The following is a 13,746-nucleotide window of genomic DNA, read 5'->3' as shown; positions in this document are numbered from 1 at the left end:
CTGCATCCATTTGTTTCATCTCAGTGAGTGTTCTGTCAATTCCTGGAGACTTATTTTACAACAATTCCTTCAGTGCAGCTTGGACTTCTTCCTTCAGTACCATCAGTTCTTGGTCATAACAATGCTTCCCAAAATGATTAAATATCTACCGATTCTTTTTGGTACAGACTCTGTATTTCTTCTATCTTCTTTTGATGCTTCCAGCATCGTTCGTCATTTTGGCCATAGAATCCTTCAATAGTGCAACTCAAAGCTTGGATTTTCTTCTTCAGTTCTTTCAGCTTGAGAAATGTTGTGTGTGTTCTTCCCCTTTTACTTTCCAACTCCAGGTCTTTGCATATTTCATTATAATACTTTGTTTTCTCGTGCTGCCCTTTGAAATCTTCTATTTAGCTCTTTTACTTTAACATTTCTTCCATTTGCTTTAGTTACTGTCTGTTCGTGAGCAAGTTTCAGACATCCATTTTGGTCTTTTCTTCCTATCTTGTCTTTTTAATGACCTTTTGCTTTCTTTTTGTATGATGTCCTTTGATGTCGTCCGACAACATCTTCACTCACTGGTGTTCAGTGCATCAAATCTGTTCTTCAGGTAATCTCTAAATTCAGGTAGGATATACTCAAGGTCATATTTTGGCTCTCAATAACTTGTTTAAGCTTCAACTTAAACTTACATGTCAGCAATGGATGGTCTATTCCATAGTTGGCCGCCGGCCTTGTTCTGATTGATGATGATTAGGGTTTTCCATCGTCTCTTTCCACAGATGTAGTAGATTTGCTTCCTGTGTATTCCATCTGGTGAAGTCCACATATTTATTTGCCATTTATATTGCTGAAAAAGTGTATTTGCAATTAATATGTCATTGGTCATGCAGAATTCTGTCGTAAGAACTCTGGCATCATGTCTGTCACCGAGGCCATATTTTCCAGCTACCAGTGCTGCTGCTTTGTTTCCAACTTTCACATTCCAATCAATAGTATTTATCAATACATATTGATTGCATGTTTGGTCAATTTCAGTAGAAGTGTGTGAAAATCTTCAATTTCTTCATATTTCCTCCAAAGTTTCTGACAACAGTCACCTGGGGTACTTGTTAAAATACAAGTTCCCTAACCTACCCTAGACATAGTGAATCATAATCTGCTGAAGAGAGGTCTGGGGATCTATATTTTAAACTAGTGTCCCAGGAAATTCTTACCAAAGAAATCTGAGAAACATTGTAGTTTAAATTAATCTATTAACATTCAGGTATTGATTTATAGTATGAGGAGACATGTATTTCCAGTTTCCAGGTATCTGTGTCTCTCATCCAAGGAATCCTCTTCTTGGTATCGAAGAATGTGGGAAACCAAATTATAATCAAAAAGTGAACGTGAAATCAGAACACATGAAGATAGGATAGTTTTGAGGAATCATTCATTCAGACTTTGGTAAAACCTGATGAGCTCTCGTGGGCCTACAGGTGAGCACAGTTCCTCAAGTTCTTCAAAATTGGCATATTTCTTTCCTCTTGACAATAGTCTCCTTTTTCTGTGAATATTCCTTGCTTGGAAAAGACCAATACACTTCATACTGATTAAATCAGTGGCTTTTAAGTTATTAGATTGCTGTTTGATTTTTTTTTAATGACTTTGGTTGCCCCTAACATATCCTCAGCCATCAGTCTCTTCCTTAGGGTGAAATCATTTTTATATTTCGCTTACAAAATTTCTTAGTGTGTTTCAAAGGCCAAAGAGAAAATGTAAGGAAGGATGATGAGATTAAATAATAATAATAATTGATCCCCTGGTTCGAATTCTACCTAAGGAATAGTAATTGGGGATAGGTGGTATAGATTTCCTATTCTATAGTGTTTGATTCTTTTGAAGTGGTAACTAGTAGTTTTGCTTTAGAATTTGCTTTCAGTTTTTATCCTGAGAGTCATGCTCACTGAACTTCTCTCCTTTGTAAAACCACGTCTGTCTGTGGAAATTACTTTCGGTAAACTAATGCACTACAGTGATCTCAGGTAGGAGAGTAAAAATCTGCTTTCATTTGTCTTTATTCTTTTGGGAACATTTCAGGATTTGTTTGGGTGGAAAGAGAATTAGGTGCAAACAAGTAAGAGTTTTGTTGATGGATTAAGAGGCAAAGGTTGGTTGGGTATGTTAAATGTGAGGTGCCTAGTAGACATCCAAAGGAGCTCTGGTGGCATAGTCCCTAAGGCATTTGATTGGTAACCAGAAGGTTCAAACCTGCCAGCCACTTCATGGAAGGAAGACTGGGCAATCTATTTCTGTAAAGATTTACTGCCTTGGAAACCCAATGGAGGTAACTAGGAGTTGGAATTGACTTGATGGTAGTTAGGTTTTTTTTTTTTTTTTTTGCTTTGTTTTGTTTTTTGCTGGACATCCATGTAGTGATATTAAACAAGAAGATAGCAATTTCTTAGGAAAGAAGTCAGATATAGAGAAGAGTAAGGTGTAGTAGAAAGAATTCTGGGCTTTAAGAGGCATAGGCTCTGAAAGGCTACCTTTATTACTGTCTGTGTCTAACATTATGTGATTCTATGTGTATCCTACTTACCATCTTAACTTGAACTTTCTGTTTTTTCAGCATTTATTATGAGAACTTACATTTGCCATATTTGTAGTATTACCTTTACATCTTCAGAAATGTTCCGGTCCCATATGCAAGGAAATGAACATCAAACTAAGTAAGTATTTTTTGCCAAAATGCTCCTATGACACCAAAGACAAAGACTGCTGTCAAGTATTATTGCATGTATTTTAGAAACTTTCTAGGAATTCATTCTTTTATGAGTTGATCCTGAATTTGGTTGCTGGTATTTGTAACATATCCTAGTTTCCTCCAGAGAATTACTTAGCCATAATAATGTATTGCCAGAGCTGGCTAGTTGGTACCACCACTCATCACACAGCATTGCCTTTTGGAGGATGCTAAAGGGTTAGTTTCAGGATAATTATACAAAGTCAGGGAATCCTTGGAAGGTTGGCATAGCATAGTTTAGGGATTCTGTGGCAAGGTCATCATCCTTCCAATGAGGAATACTGGTTAAGAACAAAGGTATAGTTTTAGATTTGAATCCATCTTTGTAACAAATGTATAACTTTGGACACCTGTTACAAGGTTGTTAAATTGAAATGAAATAGTGTATGTAAGGTGCTTGGCCTAGCACATAATAGGAGCTCTATAAATATTTAGTCTAGTCTAGTTGGTTATTTTAAGTAGGGGAGAATTAAGGGGACAGTTAGGGTCTGGGAAAGTCAGAACTGAGGGGGATTTAACTATTGTGTATTTGGTTTGTTGCTTTTCAAATCAAAGCATAATATTTCTGTATATTATTTTATTCTAATAGAATATTTTAACACTTCTGAATGTGTGAGTAGTTAGGAATTAAATTGTCTGACTCACCAAATTAATCTTTGTTGTTGTTGTTATGTGCCATCGAGTTGGACCCAACTCATAGCGACCCCTCCTTGGGTTTCCGAGGCAGTATCACTACGGAAGGAGATTGCCCATCCTTCCTTCCGAGGAGTGGCTGGTGGGTTTGAACCGCCAGCCTTCTGGTTAGCAATCAAGTGCCCTAGGCACTATGCTACCAGAGCTCCTAAGTTAATCTTTAGTTAGACATAAAAAGGAAAAATCTCGGCGTTCCAAAATAAATAACTGTTGTACTTATAGATGTATACAAGGAACTGACTAACTAAAATTTTAGAAGTGATGTAACATTCTGATCAGAGCATCAATCAAAACCAAAAAACCCAAATCTACTGCCCTTGAGTTAATTCTGACTCATAGTAACCCAATAGGATGGAGTAGAACTGCCTCACAGGGTTTCCAGTGCTGTAATCTTTATGGAAACAGATAGCCACATCTTTCTCCTATGGAGTGGCTAGTGAGTTTGAATTGCGGACATTTAGGGTGAGTACTTAACCATTGTACCACCATAATCATCTACCAAGACATTAAAAAAATGGGTCCTTACCAATATTCCCCAACATGCCTTGCTTTTTTTAGTACTGTAACAACATCAGATATGTCATCTTTATACTCATCCTCCTTTTCATTCCAGCCCTAAGAAAGTTATTTATGTATAAAATATGAGATCCCTAGGAGATATTTGACTATCCCTGCTGCTGCTTTTTTTGCATAAGTTCATTATTCAGAGCTTTTATTTAGAGGTAGATTTTTTAAAGTGTGGGTGTTTTGTGTTTTGAGGCTAATATTTTTGAGAACAAGGAAAATACTCAGAATACAATAATTTATAAACAAGAACTTAAACCATCTTCTTTGCAGAGAAACCCTTGTTATCAGTTTAGTGAAGAATTCAAAGACACAAGAGACGGAATGTGAAGATTACATTAACATGCAGAAAGCCAGAGGACTACAGTCAAGCACTTGTTTCAGAAGGATGGAAGAGAGCTCCTTGGAAACATGTGGGTACAGAGAAGTAATTGATTTCAGACCGAGGCATAGAGTGTTTGAGCAAAGATTACCATATAAGACTTTCCAGACATACCCAATACAGTACAATATTTCACAAGCAATGGAAAACCAGTTACCTCATTACTTACCAGATTATTCACAAAAGAAGTATGATTCTTTTCAAGGTGAACTGGAAGATTACATGAAAGTGCAGAAAGCCAGAGGACAAGAGGAAAAAACTTGTTTCAGGAAGATGGGAGGTAACTTTATAGAAAGCCGTAAGTATAGAGAAATGGTTGATTCTGGACCTAGACATGAAATGTTTGAACAAAGATTTTCATTTGAGACTTCTCAGACCTACCAAGGACCGTTCAATATTTCACCTGTGGAAAACCAGCCATCATCCTGTTGGTTACCAGCTCCTTCAAAGAGGACATATGACTCCTTCCAAGATGAACTTGAAGATTACATCAAAGAGCAGAAAGCTAGAGGACTAGAGCCAAAGACTTGCTTCAGAAAGATGGAAGATAGCTCTATGGAAACCCATGGGTACAGAGAAATGGTTGATTTCAGACCTAGAATGTTTGAGCAAAGATGCGCATTTGAGACTTCTCAGACCTACCCAGGATCATGCAAGATTTCACAAGTAGTGGAAAAACAGTTGCCTCATTGCTCATCGGCTCATGACAGCAAACATAGATCAGATCCTGTGAACTATTATCAACAAACCAGAGACTGTTTCTCAGAAAAACCAGTACCCCTGAGCCTTAGTCAACAAGAAAATAATTCTGGCCCATACAGTGTAGAATCTGAAGTTTACAAGGACATCTCTTCAGAAAACAATACCAGTGACCATCCATCAGGTCATAAGCGGAGACATCAGAAGAGAAGGCGGCATCAGGAAGAAGAAGAAAAGGCAGAGAAAGAGCAGTCCAAACATAAAAGGAAAAAGAGTTATGAGGATGTAGATTTAGAGAAAGACAAGAGCATCCAGCAAAGGGAAAAAACCGTGGATAAAATCAGTGTCAGTTCAGGAAAGCTTAAGCATCGAAAGAAAAAAAAAAGTCATGATGTAGCCTCTGAGAAAGTAGAGCGTAAGCACAGAAAAGATAAGAAGAAACATGCTGAAGAAAGGACAGAAGAGGAAATGCTTTGGGATGAGTCGATTCTTGGATTTTGAGCTTTTCAGTGATATCTATCCAAGATGAGTTGAAGAAGTCAGTTAAGGATATGGATTTAGACAAAGACAAAAGCATCTGACAAAGAAAAGAAGAGATAGTTATAGTCAGTGTCAATTCAGGAAAGCTTAAACATTGAAAGAAGAAAAAAAAAAAAAAAAAAAAAAACCCTAGGCCTAGCCTCTGACAAAGAAAAGAATAAGCACAGAAACCCACCCAGCAGCTTCACAGGAAAAAGACCTGTCATAAAGATTATAGCCTAGAAAACTTTATGGGGCAGTTCTGCACATGGGATCATGGTGATCAACTCAGCACCTAACAACAACAAGCACAGAAAAGAGAAACAGAAACCTGTTAAAGAAAAATGGACGAGGCAGTGGTATGGATGGGTCTATTCATGGCTTTTGAAACTCTTTAGTTTTGGTAACTCCAATGTTGAATTGAAGAAATAGGTTGAGAAGTTTGGTTTCAAGAAATTTATGTTGAATTTCCCTAGGTGTACCGGTACTTGAACGTCCAACAATAGCCAAGCAAAAGTATTCGATATGCCTTTTCCCCAAGTTGGGAATTACTTTTCCTCATTTTTTTTTAAAGAAAAACTCCCATGTTTCTTACATGTCATGCAGTTTCCCTTAATGAGGGTGTCTCTACTTGTATTCATCAGATTGCTGTGATAGTAAATTATTTACCTTTGGAGATCATTTATTTTAAATGAGAGAATTATCAGGTATTGAAGAATCCATTCTTTGTTTGGCTTCCTGTTAGTGTTTGGTGGTGTTTTGTTGTTGTTTTCTGTTTGTTTATGTTTCCTAGATTTCTCCAAGGAAAATACATGAAGCAATTTAGACTGATTTTGTTCTTTGTTAAATCTAATTTACAGCGTATTTTTGTATTTTCTAGTCTGAAACGGAAGGTGGAACAGCTATAATAAACAACTTAGATGATATATAGTTTTAAAAAGCTCTCAAAAAGTACTGATACAAAACCAGTCTATATTCTGGAAATATTTATATTGAAGTGTTTTAATTTCTATATATTGTTTTATGTAAATGATAATTTCCTATTAAAAGATTATTTTATTTCGGGAGCAAGAGGGCAATAATTGAGCAGTTTGTACTAAGACCTCTGGGAAGATCACTTTGTAAAGTTGTAGAAATTGTGTTTATTCTACATCTTGCTTAATAAAAACTGATATTCAGACTCGAGTCCATTTTTTAGGTTAGAAAAATATGATGGACTAAATACTTAAAGCTGAAGAAGGAAAACTTTATAAGAAGTCGAGGGCCATGAGGGTGCATTAACCTTTAAATTGTTTCATTTTGGCCATTTTTTATTCTTGTGTTTCCCTTTTGATAATAACCACCTCCTGTAAGCATTGGAGCACCACTGGTATAGTAGGAAGAGTAATGGCCTGAAAAAAACAAGGGCATTTGGCAATCAGCCCTAGGATGTGAAGGCCCTCGAGACCAGAATAACTAGATGGTGCCTGGCTACCAATGCCAACCACTCAGGAAAGGATCAAATCTGGAGATCCTGGATAGAGTGGGAGGGAAAACGTGGAACCAAATCCAAAAACTCAATAATGACCAGAATTACTGGTCAGATGAAATCTGGTGAGATCCCCATTATTATGGCCCTGGAATACATTCTGCACCTGGAATAAAATGCACTCCTGGGGGCTGGCTCTCAGCCCAATAGTTAACAAGATGTACATGCCACCACTCAACCCAGGATGCCGCACCCAAATACTCTATGGTAGTACATCCCTTAGAGCAATAGGCCATGGGGCACCAGAGGACCAACATTTAAATTGAGGAAATGCAGGACAAACAGGAGTGCATAAATATGAGGGGCCAAAGGGAGGGTTACTGGGTAGGGAGGGGAGGAGACTGAGTTAGGGTTGGACATGGTAAATGTGGAATGAAACTAAATGTACACATAATGTTGAATGTAAAAACAGGCTCTTAAAATTAAAAAAAAAAAAAAAAAAAGTAATGACCTGGGAATCCAAATCCCAGAGTCTAGTCTCAGTGTGCCATCAAGTTGCTGTGTGACTTTGTGGGCATATCATTAGAATCCAATGTGGAGTTACCAAGAATGGGAAAGTAGTCTATAATATTTCCCTGATACGTTAATCCTATAAGAAAAGCAAATAAACTTAGGAAATAATCTGAATTTAGACAAGGCATTAACAGATTTTTTTTCTTTGTGATCGGAGAGATGGTAAATAGGAGCTGAAGCATAATATGAGTAGTTGAATCCATACCTGGTTAAGTGATTAGTCCCAAAGACAATTAGATAATCCCCATAAGTTTTCTTCCATGAGAGTATTAGTGTAAGATTATTATTTTGTGCTATAATGTCATTTCCCTTCTTTTTAAACATATTGGGTATAATGGTGAAGGAAAGGGGAAAGAACCAGGGTAGAGATATTAGGATGTCAGCCACAAAAATGTTAAAAATTCTCTTTTTTATGAAACCCCTCTCCCACTTCAAAATGTGGCTTTTCCCCATAGACAGTGCAAGTCAGTTTAACTGGTAGCATTTTTAGAATTGATCAGTTCTTTTGCAGAAGTCTGTTTTAGGTTGAATTCCTGGGGGAGGAGGATTCAAAAGTATATATCACAAAAATATTAACAGTGGTCTTTTCAAAATAATTTAAATATTAATATTTAAATATAAAAAATTAGCACACAGCTTTATACTGGGCGATACAAATTTTAAAAATTAAAAGCATTTAAATTGGGTTGTATGGGTTTGGGGAGCAGGTATATAACGATGTATTGACTACAGTCTTGGTGAAGTTACCAGTGGCTTGCTCTAGAATTTTTGGTTTTCAAAAATTGGAAGAAACATTCTTGGCAAAATTTTTATGTTAACCCTACCGTAAAATAAATTTTTTGTTAACCCTACCATAAAATAAAGTCTATGTTAATCCTACCATAAAATATTTTTTTTGTTAATCCTACCATAAAGTAAAGTTTTTGTTAATACTACCATAAAATTTTATGTTAACCAGCAAGCATAATTTTCTGGTTGAAGTTGGAGACAAGGGCCTGGAGCCCTGCTTTGACACATCTGCCTTGCTACCAGTTTCTGCCCCTGAGACCCCTTCAAGGAATGCATGGAGTTAAGAACATAAGTCTGGACATTTAAATATATATGCAGGGTTTAAACACACACACCACACACAAAACCTTTTCTGGAGCCGAGTGCTGGATCTAGTAAGAAGAAATTTGATAGTATAAATATTGAGTCCTGAAGTTGAGTGTGGAACACAATTCAAAAACAGGTTTGAAAACTGTTGGGTTTTTTATTACGCACACACAAACACACACACACACACACACACACTCTGCCATCGAGTCAGACCCGACTCATAGTGACCCTTCCTTGGGTTTCTGAGGCGGTATCACTATGGAAGTAGCTTGCCCAACCTTCCTTCTGAGGAGTGGCTGGTGGGTTTGAACCACCATCCTTCTGGTTAGCAGTCAAATGCCTTAGGCACTATGCCACCAGAGCTCCTTTTTATTACATGCTTGGTTTGAAAGACACACTCATCCAAACTTAAAATCATATATGACCTTAGGCAAATGTATGGCCGACGGACAGTATTTGGAACAAGTATCTAGCTTCAGAGATTCATCCTAAACTGAGTAGAGGGGACAGGGAGGCAGACTTTGGCTGAATTTGGAAAATAATTTTCAAGAATTGGGAGTTACAGAAAAAATGGGATTCACTGTCTTGTTATTTGCATACATTGAATGAGTAAGAGTTGACTCTCAGCATTGTGCCAGGAAGGAATCTGAGAAAAATGAAGAACATAGATTCTGTCCCACAAACAGCTCACAAGTGAACAGAGAAAGTGGACCAATAAATAGACAATTGCATCATAAATATTAAAGGTTATAATAAGAGTGATGAAGGGCACTGTAGGTATCAGGGTTTGATGGGTTGGAAAGAGGGCATTCAGGGAAGGCTTCCCAAACAAAGTGACATTGAAGCAGAAGCCTACAAAAGGATGAGTTCTGTGTAATAACTGAAGAAAGGAGTTATGTGTTTATAGCAGAGGTATCACAATAGATAAAGAAGCTAGGAAATAGTTGTTTATTTGGGAAACTAATTTCCTTTGGGTGTCCAAAGGAGGAGTTACAGAGCAAAGGCTGGGAAGAGAGGGAGTTTCCTGTTAGCCATCTTAAGGGATTGTATGTACCCTAGGACATTGAGAAGCCTTGAAAGAAAACATGTTCTTAGATCACATTCAGAAAGATCTGAACCCACCCCACCCAAATCACCCTAACACCCACTGACTCCATCTAGGGCAGTGCCACATATGTTGTTTTTTAATTTACCAATAACTACATTTTTAAAAAGTAAAAATGAAGGAGAAATTCATTTTAATATATTTTATTTAATTCAACATACCCACATCATTATCACTTCTATATGTAGTCAAAGGAGCTCTGGTAGCATAGTCCCTAAGGCACTTGACTGCTAACCAGAAGGCTGGTTCAAACCCACCAGCCACTCCTCGGAAGGAAGGTTGGGCAATCTACTTCCATAGTGATACTGCCTCGGAAACCCAAGGAGGGGTTGCTATGAGTCAGGTCCAACTCGATGGCACTTAACAACAACATATGTAATCAACAAAAAATTAGATATTTTTATGCTTTTTTGTACTAACTCTTCAAAATGTGTATATTTTACATGTATAGCGTTTCTTAATTTGGACTAACCACATTTCAAGTGCTCAATAGCCACATGTGGTGAGTGGCTTCCTGTTGAATAGCGCTGATCTAGAGAGACTGCATGGAATTGAATCACTGACAACCAGACCTGATGTCCAAGCCAAAATTCTGGCTCTTCCTAAGAGGGAGAATTTGCTTCCAATTTCTAAATTTTTTTCCCAGTGGAAAATACATTCATTTTGGGAAGTACACAATATTTATTAATGTTATTTTAAATTCTGTTTGTGAAAGCTTTTAAGATAAGAATCCATCTGTCTTGGTTCTCTAGTGCTGCTATAACAAATATACCACAAGTGGATGGCTTAACAAGAATTTATAACAGGAATTTATTCTCTTACACTTTAGGAAGTTAGAAGTCCAAATTCACAGTGCCGGCTCTAGGGGCTGTGTGAAGCACCCCTTGACCTTGGGCTTCAGCTCTGCCTCTTATTCCAGACCCACTGGAGCTAGAGGCATCTAACTGAGGCAGCTGCTGACAGCTGAGGCTGATGAAACCAGGATTGGCAGGTAAAATAGCACAGCCCCAAGATCAGCAGGCCACTAGTTCAAGTCCAGGAACAATCCCAAGATTGGCAGGCAACATGGCAGGCCACTGAGATGAAGGCTCAGGCAAATGTGGGATCCAGATGTGCCAAAAAGCTAGAGACCTTTCTCAAAGTGTCTCCTTATATGCTGAAAGCAGGCCACACCCCAAAGGCAACTACTTAGCTGCTCACAGCAAATCCCACCATGGAGTTAATTACACACATCCAATCTCATTATGGGGCATAACTGCATCCAGTTGTGCAGTCACTCAAAACCATGGCCCAGCCAAGTTGATACAGAAGCTTAAACTACCACACTATCAGCAATAACCACCTTTTCTCCAATGTTCATTTCACATATGTGAATAATAATAATAGTAATTACTTAGTAATTACTTCCAGTATCTCATGCTGAGAGGGCTGGTGGACATTAGAGGCCTAGGATTGAAGTGTCTGCAGTTTGCAGGGACTTCAGTGCCACATGGCAGAATATGAATCATGCCGTTGCTATCTTGGGAAGGAAACTAGGCTTTAGGGACAAGACTTACATAGTTTTTCACCCTCTAGGTATACTTTCCTCTTTTTACAATAATAAAATATTAATATTCATTTGGTAAATTAAATGCTCTAATATTTGCAAAATATGAATTGACCTTCCCTCCTCTGTTAAGTCTGAGGCAGTTTCTGAGTGCACTGGCAACGTTTCTTGTTTCTAGGCATCTTCTGGAAAACTATGTGTAGTTATTAGGTGGGGTTCCCTTATTTTCAAGCTCCCGATTTGTGATATTCAGACTGAGACTTTGTTAATGAGTCTATTTTAAATTTTATCCAAAGGAAACAATAATTTTGCAATGACAAAAAATAAGGTACTTAAAAGTATACAAAAACAATTGTGTATGGGAACACCCTGAAGAGGTAAACATTCAGATTGAGTTTATGCTATCTCCAAAAGTATGTCATTTATTCATTCATTCACACATTCATTCATCCTTCCATCCACTGTAGTGTTTGAGTGCCTCCTGTGTGCCAGCCACTGCCAGTGTGAGCCCATTGCTGCATTTAAGCCGCCTCTTTCCTGAGCTCCAGAACTGTATGGTCAGTACTCCACTAGATGTGCCCAGTGATCATGTTCACCTGTATACACATGACCAGACTCAGGCATCATAGCCCACCAACATAAACCAGAGTCCCAGGACCCTGGAAGACTCCCTTGAAAGGGGAAGGTGAGGGAAATAGAGTAGAGACACCATGATGCTTTAGGCATTTCAAGTGTATTCTCATTCATCTTTTTTTTTCTGTTTTTGCCCAAATTAATAAGGGTCTACTCTCTAGTTAGTGGTTTACCTTCCCTTCTCTCACCCCTGGTAACCATCAAAGACTATTTCTTACTGTGTGAATACCCTTTTCTTGACTTTTTATAGTAGTTGTCCCATACAGTATTTGTCTTTTCATGGTTGACTAATTTCATTTAGCATAATGTCCTCTAGGTTCAACCATGTTATGAGATGTTTTGAAGATTCATCATTGTTCTTTAACATTGTGTTGTAGTCCATTATACATATGTATCATAGTTTGTTTATCCATTACTCCGCTGATGGGCATTTAGGTTGTTTCCATCTTTTTGCCATTGTGAATAGTGCTGCAATGAACATGGCTGTGCCATCGTTTTTTATATATACTAATTATTTGTTTCCTTTTTCAAATAGAGGTTCATTCCTAAGCCCAGATGTATACAGAGTTAATTAGGAGGTGGCCCTTGGGAGGTGTCATTCCCAGTTCCTCTCATGGGCGTGAACTACAGAGTTCAGACTTGCTACCAAAAGAAAGAAAAGTAGCTCCTGAGAGCTAACAGCTGGTCTGGTACCACACCTAACTCATGATGGTGTTACCAGGTGCTGGCATGGCCTTCACAGCTAGACTATGGTATTTTCCTTTAGAACATGAAGAAATCTCACTGAATACCAACACTAGACAAGGCTACTCTGTGACTATGATGAAACAAAATGAGAAACACTTCATAAGCATGTCTGAACAAAAATTAAAACAAGAATATTGTCCAAAACACAAAAATGACTAAATAACTTTTATTGGCTAATACTGGTGACTACTGCATCTTTCAAAATGAATGAATGTTGGTATCCCCACATTCTAGGGGAAAAAAAATTTCCAATAATAGAATCATCCCACTTCTTGACCATCTTGGTCTAGAGAAAAGTCCAACTTTCTTGAACCTTCTCAAAATCACCTAATAAATGCTGAGATCCTATAATACTCATTTAAGACACTATCATATTGAGACATTCCACTGTTCCTTATGGTGTATGGTCCTTTGTTGCAATAAACCCAACTTAGTTTCACTACAGTTGTGTCTCCTTGTATCAACACTACAGTTGGCCAGTTGGATATCATTCAGATTATCTGACATGCCCAATTGCTGGTTAGCAGATATTTACTCAGGATTTCCTGAAAGATGAGCCAGGTCATGGAATAAATATCTGATAAGTCCCTCTCTACCTGGATAACCACATCTTATCTCTCAGGACTCAGTGAAAACATAACTTTCTTTGGGAAGCCTTCCTCAATACACTTGAGGCCAATTGAATGATTATCTATCTGCTCCTAGAGATTCCTGTATTTCTCCTTTCAAAGCACCTACAATATTTTATCATTTTCTCATGGTCTGTCCTCCATTAAGATCCTTTGCACTACTCTGCACATACTGGTTCACACAGACTTTCAAAGTCATTGCTTCATACACTTTTCGAGAATGAGGTCCATCACTTAGGCCAACTCAGGAATGGAACCCTTGAGTCGTTAATATACTCTGTCAGTTTGCTTAAATACTACAACTGATTTTTAAAAAATCCTAA

The 13,746-nt window shown here is 37.8% G+C and overlaps 1 protein-coding gene across 1 annotated transcript in view; it reads left to right on the top strand.

Annotated features, from left to right (window-relative positions):
* Positions 1-5,606, top strand: part of ZMAT1 (zinc finger matrin-type 1) — a 39,836-nt gene extending 34,230 nt beyond the window's left edge. Inside the window, exons 5-6 of the mRNA XM_007952192.2 lie at positions 2,594-2,693; positions 4,298-5,606. Of these exons, the coding sequence (XP_007950383.2) occupies positions 2,594-2,693; positions 4,298-5,606 (1,409 nt within the window). The remainder of the gene's footprint in view (positions 1-2,593; positions 2,694-4,297) is intronic.
* Positions 5,607-13,746: the final 8,140 nt, after the last annotated feature.

This window comes from Orycteropus afer, unplaced genomic scaffold (assembly GCF_000298275.1).
Source record: "Orycteropus afer afer isolate SDZICR_OR568_19922 unplaced genomic scaffold, OryAfe1.0 scaffold00327, whole genome shotgun sequence".
NCBI classification, from domain to species: Eukaryota; Metazoa; Chordata; class Mammalia; order Tubulidentata; family Orycteropodidae; genus Orycteropus; species Orycteropus afer.
The sequence above is the reverse complement of the archived record's forward strand: the minus strand, read 5'-3'. Positions and strand labels throughout refer to the sequence as shown.